Source organism: Agelaius phoeniceus, chromosome Z (genome assembly GCF_051311805.1).
Source record: "Agelaius phoeniceus isolate bAgePho1 chromosome Z, bAgePho1.hap1, whole genome shotgun sequence".
Classification (NCBI taxonomy): domain Eukaryota; kingdom Metazoa; phylum Chordata; class Aves; order Passeriformes; family Icteridae; genus Agelaius; species Agelaius phoeniceus.
In genome coordinates this window covers 56,077,121-56,083,850 of record NC_135303.1, presented here as the reverse complement: position 1 = coordinate 56,083,850, position 6,730 = coordinate 56,077,121, and the positions used below count along the sequence as shown (strand labels likewise).

General features: G+C 46.4%; 1 protein-coding gene across 1 annotated transcript; it reads left to right on the top strand.

Moving 5' to 3' along the window:
• Positions 1 to 376: 376 nt before the first annotated feature.
• CTSL (cathepsin L) lies at positions 377 to 5,904 on the top strand. Its single transcript, XM_054651717.2, is given in 9 exon segments — positions 377 to 943; positions 945 to 970; positions 1,270 to 1,405; positions 1,745 to 1,867; positions 1,962 to 2,117; positions 2,296 to 2,520; positions 4,100 to 4,268; positions 4,558 to 4,675; positions 5,498 to 5,904. Coding segments are annotated over 9 exon segments (1,605 nt in total). The 5' UTR covers positions 377 to 391; the 3' UTR covers positions 5,598 to 5,904.
• The last annotated feature ends 826 nt before the right edge of the window (positions 5,905 to 6,730 follow it).

Here is a 6,730-nt window from a genome sequence, read left to right as displayed (position 1 = left end):
TTACATGAACACCAAGTCCATCCCACAACTCTTGATGTCACAGTGTTTTCCAGTAGGTATTACTGGATGTTATGCACATAAACACTAGCCACCACTGGTGTTAAAATACCTTTTACCAAACTTCGGTCCAGAAGCAGAACAAATAAAAAAGGAAAACAAACAAACAAAAACCAAACAAAACCAAAACCAAAATACCAAAACACCAAAACAAAATACCCACCAAAGCAATTTTCAGATACTAAAACATGGGGGAATAAAAGGACTTTCCTGGAAAAGTTTCTGGCAGCAGTGTCACCGCCATGCTGCTGCACCCAGTGCGGGGGGATACTTTGCCTGGTGCCAGCCTCATGGACATGTCCCTGCCGGCTGTGTTCTACAGAACCTGTGGCGGATGTGCAGAGGCAGCGGCTGTCCCCGCCGGGAGGAGCGGGCTGGGGCTGCGGGGCACCCACAGTCAGAGCCCGCCGGGGCAGCACGGCAGCGCCGCAGCAGCCTGACCGAGCAGGAGCCCGCACCGGAGCGCACGGACGGCGCAGGGGCTGCCCACACCCGCCATGCATGTCTCTTTGCCTCCAGTCTTAGTTTTCCCTTCGTTCTGCCAGCTGCCCACGTCAAGGCCCTCCGGGTTAAATTCCACCAGCGTGCTGCCACTATCTCCGGCCCGACAGCCCTCGGAGTAAATTCTTGGACAAACATTGCCCAACCTAGCGGCTCCGGAACTAGGGAGGGCCCCCAGGGAGGCCCCGCATCGCCCCCAGGCGCTCCCGGCCCCGTCCCAGGGGTGATGCGGGACAGCCTCGGAAGACCCGCCCCGCCTCGGCCCGGCGGGAGGCGCGGCCCGGCCCTGCCCGGCCCGGCCGCCAATGGGCGCGGCGGGGCGGGCACGGCCGCGGCCGGGATAAGAGGGGCGGCCGAGGCCGAGTGTTGCCGGGCAGAGGAGGTAGGAGAGCAGCGGAGACCCTCGAGCGTGGTGAGCGGGGGATGCGGGGTGGGGGTGCGTGGAGAGGGCCAGTCTCGATCGCGTCCTTGTCCTGCAGCGGGGCGGTTCCTGCCGGGAAGGAGCCGCCATTCCAGCCCCTTCCTCGGGAGGCTGCCGACTGCGCGCTCCTCGTCCCGGCCCTACCGCCCGGGCTTGTTTACAGGCGGGGCGGCCAGAGCGGCGTGCTCGGCTCCGGCCCACCGCTGGCGGAGGACGCGCGGGCCGCCTCGGGTCTGGCATCCCCCGCGCTCAGGGCGCCCTGCCTGACCGCTTTTCTCCGTCCTTGGCAGATCGGCCAGCATGAACCCGTTCCTGACCACGCTGTGCTTCTGCTTGGGCGTGGTTCTCGGCGCGCCGAGGCTGGACCCTGAGCTGGACGACCACTGGCAGCTGTGGAAGTCGTGGCACAAGAAGGACTATCATGAGGTGAGCCCCCGGCGAGCTGGGCGAGCGCCGAGCTCACGGAGCTGGGCCCCGCCAGCTGAGTCATGTCTGCTTTGTTACAACGCCGGCTGTGGGCAGGGCTTGGGAAGCATAATCCTTCTCTTCCCAGGTCCCTTTCCTGTGTTTGTGTATTGACTCAGCTGCACTCTACTCCTTGTTTGTCTTATGAGGGCGGCAAAACGATCACCGCTTAACACCGTTCACGTTTCCTATTCGAGTAGTGTACATTTGCCCGGTATTATGAGCCTTAGAAAGCTTGTTGTGCAAGCAAACTTGGTTTGAAATGTCTTCTTAAAGTACGCTGGTTTTTTGTCCCCTTAGCGAGAGGAAGGCTGGAGGAGAGTGGTGTGGGAGAAGAATCTGAAAATGATTGAAATCCATAATCTGGATCATGCATTAGGAAAACACAGCTACAAGTTGGGAATGAATCAGTTTGGTGACATGGTATGTGTAGAGACTTGTAATGTACAGTTCTTAGCAATGGTGTGTAATAGATACAGCAGTAGATAGTGACTGCATATATTGATTTGTTTTTCAGACAACTGAGGAGTTCAGACAGCTCATGAATGGTTATGTACACAAGAAGTCAGAAAGAAAATACAGAGGATCCCAGTTTCTTGAACCCAACTTCCTGGAAGCACCACGATCAGTAGATTGGCGAGAGAAGGGATATGTAACTCCAGTTAAAGACCAGGTACTATCTGATGGTGAATTTCTAACCAGTTATAGGTCCAGTTTCCTGAATGCTACATCCACTTTCATAGGGAAAAAACACTGTACCTGTTTGATGGTGTCTGGTACAAGCTTACTAAACTGAGCACTATTTTGTTACTGTCTGGGTTTGTAACTTATGATTTCACTTTATACTTCAGGGTCAATGTGGCTCTTGCTGGGCTTTCAGCACAACAGGAGCTCTTGAAGGGCAGCACTTCAGAAAAACTGGCAAACTTGTTTCACTGAGTGAACAGAATCTGGTGGACTGCTCTCGCCCTGAGGGGAATCAAGGCTGTAATGGTGGTCTCATGGACCAGGCTTTCCAATACATACAGGATAATGGGGGCATTGATTCGGAGGAATCCTATCCATACACTGCAAAGGTAAGTGGAATAGCTGAACTTGTGTTGCAGGTGTGATGTCTTCTGTGTGGAAAAAGTTGTGTTGGGAAACTCAAATACCTAGAAAGGAAAATGTCTGTAGAGATCAATGATCTGTAATTCCTATTGTGTCTTTGCTAAGAGAACTAGCATGACTGCTAGCCCCAGTAGGAATCACATACTGCACTGGTCCTTGAGGTCAAAATCTTGACAGACCAGTTAGAAAAACTGGAGCAAGTATTCTTGTTCCTCCCCCTTGTTGCTCCCCTTCTATCATGCCTTATCTTGGTTGCCACACCAAACCAAGAACCCAGCCCTTGTCAACAGTGCTACTTAGTGGTAGGACAGTATCTTCCTATAACTGACCTATTACAGAGTTGCTACCTATAGACCACCTAATTCTTGTGGCTAGTGTCAATTGGATTTTTAACAACAGTTGTTAATGCCTTGAGTTCTGTTTCTGGACTAAGTGTGCATAAATGGAGATAATGGACAGGCTTTTAAAATCCCTGTAATGTTAAACAGATACAAGAGGATGAAAGAGCAGTAGTTAGTTGTGGTATCACTTGAGAGCCAGTAGTTTGTGATTTTCACCTTTTAAGAGTTCTGCTCACTATAGAGGATCTTTCTTTCAGCTTGTTTTGTGTTGTCTGGGCAATAGCAATACTGTTTGTTGTGAGCAACATGGTATCTGAGTTCCTGTTCACCTGTGTCCCTGTAATCTCAACTCTTTCATAATCTTGGCTGTTGTAGAGATCAGTTGATTATAGGAAGTGCCCAACTTGCTGAGTATGGAAAGTAGGCAACTGAGCTATAGTCTGTGTTCATTTAGTTGGGGAAACAATTTTGGTACTAACCTACAGTGCAGATAAGGCAAGGATATGCTTGCTTGAATCTGTTTCAGTTTCACATGACCTGACTTCCAAACTAGGCCTCTTCTCTCTCCTGCTGTAAATGTACATGACATCAGCAGTTCAGGCTTCACTTTAAAAATCAAAGGAAAAAAAAAACAACAACCCCCCCCCACCACCTAATAAAACCAAAACCAGCACTCTACTAGAAATACCACCAATACCACCCCCAGCTGTTGTATGTAAGGTCATGTAACAGAAATTCCTAGCTTTCAAATCATTCTGTACAGCTTTTTGAACTATGACATGTTAAAATTGTGGATTTTAAGTGCTTGCTCGATGAGCAGTTTCTGGATTGCTTTGTAATTAATGAATACTTGGCTTTCTTCCATTGCCCATTAATGCTTTCTGGGCTTCTTTCCTTCCTGTAAAGATGCTTGTCCTGCCAACCAAAGAGGGCAGTGTTCCAGAATGTGATGGCCCTCTGCAACTCTCAGCAAGTTGGTGGGGACTTTTTGGGCCCCACTGTCATTTACTTTTCTGTACTTTTGAGAAGCTCAGAAACAATTCAGCTGTATTCCCTGTTATCCTTGCAAAGTGCTGCTTAGGCAATTGGATCCTCTTCAGTCCCATGGTCTCAAAGCAGCAAAGTCACACAATGTGTGGTAGTTCTGTGCTCACCTCTGTGTTAAATGGAAACCTGTGTAATAACTACAGCTTTCTCTACTTAGGATGATGAAGACTGTCGCTACAAGGCAGAATACAATGCTGCTAATGACACTGGCTTTGTTGACATCCCTCAAGGACACGAAAGAGCTCTCATGAAAGCAGTTGCAGCTGTGGGTCCAGTGTCTGTTGCTATTGATGCAGGCCATTCTTCATTTCAGTTCTATCAATCAGGTGGGGATTTGTAATTAATTACATTTTTCCACATAACTGGATTTTTTTTAATTACTCAGTATTTATTACCCTGCAGTTAAATAGGCAAAAGAAAAGCCAGGTATGATAATTCAGAAGTCATTTTAATTCTAGGTCATGTTTTTTCCCACATGTATTTCTCTTGTATATGTGTCTACTTGTCCCTCAGTTTCAAGGAGCTGTGCAATGTTGGAGTCAAAATACACAAAGCTTCTTGTGAGGGATAAGGGTTTTGTACAGATGATTTTACTCATGAGTGAATACTTTGCAGGTATCTACTATGAACCAGACTGCAGCAGTGAAGACTTGGACCATGGTGTTCTGGTTGTAGGGTATGGCTTTGAGGGGGAAGATGTAGATGGGAAGAAATACTGGATTGTTAAGAACAGGTAAGGTCTGTTTCATGTGTCTGGGGAGAATAAAAGGGAAGTTTGGGGGGAGAATAAAAGGAAGTTTGTCACTTGTAAGGGGAGAGGTGGAGACATAACAGTAATTAAAATCTGTATGTGGGAAATCTGGAGATTGTATGGCATGACAAATGGTAAAATCAGTCTGAAAACAATCTCATGCTGCTGGCAGCCTAATAAAGTAAGCCCAAAGCAGCCATCTTATTCTGCTTGTTCAGTTAATTTAAGGGAGCTCAGTGCTGACACAGCCTGTGAACCTAGTAGATAATAAAGCAGTGGAGCAGAGGGGGAGCAGGAAGAAGCCTGCTTGTGGGGGTGTAATGGATTCTTTTATGGAAGCAGAGTGCTGGTCACTTCTCTGAAATAGGATGATATTTGAACTTCAAAAATGACATTACCTCCTAGGTTGGAGGGAAAATAAATTAATGCCGAAGGGCACATCACATGAGCTTGTCTCGTGTTCTCAGCATTACTGGGGCACCACCCTCAAATGCTGTTTGCAGCCTTTGACTTCCCTTAAATTGCCTGGGAGCAGTGTCTGAGCTTCAGGCACCTGTAGTCAAGGTTTGCACATCAATGTGACTACCTCGTGAGAGAATGACTACATTCTTCAGTTCTGTGGACTCAGGATGCCTCCTGGGATGCTTTTAATTGTTGGAAAACACTTAAGTTTTTGGCTGCAGCTATCTTGGATTTTCTCCACAATGTGGGAGGCAGCAGTTTTCAGTTTTAAAGACTTATAGGGAAAGGCAGTAAATAAGTAACTTCTGAATATATAAACAAGCCCTTTGCTTTTGTTTTCAGCTGGGGTGAGAAGTGGGGTGACAAAGGATATATCTACATGGCCAAGGACAGGAAGAACCACTGTGGAATAGCAACAGCTGCTAGTTATCCACTAGTATAATTTGAAGACTGAACATTTCAGTACAAGAGGGGATTTAAACTGAATGACCAAACCCATGTTCGCATGTGGTAGCCTTGTGTCTTTCAAAACTCAACTTGATTTTTAAAACTCTTGAAGTATATTTTACATGTTGGTGACATGCCACTTGTTTAAATTAATGTAAATGTTGGTATGTAAACAGCTTGTAATATTGCTAGCTTTTGACTGCTTAATCCAATAGATTCTTTGTATTTTTCCTTTTTTTTTTTAATTGCAATGTGTCCAAAGGTTTACTTTTTAAATAAATACTTAAATTCCACTACATACATATGACTTGACATTTTGGTCTTCTTTTCTACTTGGGACTTTTGTCAAATAGGCATCCTAAATCGTACTTTTAGGTAGAGTCTATATGTGTGTACCTCTCTCTCCATTGGTCACTAAAATGCAGCCCTATCTGGGAATGGCTAGTAGTTGTTACAAAAAAGAATGTAGAATTCATCACACAGATTTATTTAAAATGGGAAGTGGAAAAATATCCCTGGTTCCTAGTGTCTCATAGCAGAGATCTTCAGTCTTGTCATCTTCTGTATGCAGCAGCTGATCTTCACTTAGCTTTTAATTCTGTTAATTTTCTTTATGGTGCCTCAAAAGCAGCACATTTGTGTAGCTTGTGCAGTTATGTCCTTTTGAGCGTTATAGCAGGAGCACCCAAAACACTCCTGGGCTCTTCAGAGGGCTTGTTTCTAGAGATATGTAGGACACTAGATAATTGTCTTCCCCCTGTACCAGCTTCAGATGGAGAAGGAAAGGAGATAAGGGGGAAGTTATTTCCCTATGGAAAGTGACATTGGGCTGCTTTGTTACCTGTATACTTGCTGGCTGACTTAACTGAGGTGATTCACACAGAGCCCTATATGTCTTTCTCTCTGCAGGTATCAGTGCAAACATGAGCATTAGCTATTGCATACTACTGTTCAGGTGTGGTTTAGCCAGGTGCCAGTAGCCAGGTTTGGGTACCTCCTGCAGAGGATGGTAAATACCAAAAACAGCAAGGGGAGAAGGCTTGGCTTGGCTTTTGGGTATTGACATCAACTCTTGCTCTTGGGCAAAGGAGGTGTAGTTCTGTAGTATAACTAGCACAAGCACTGAGT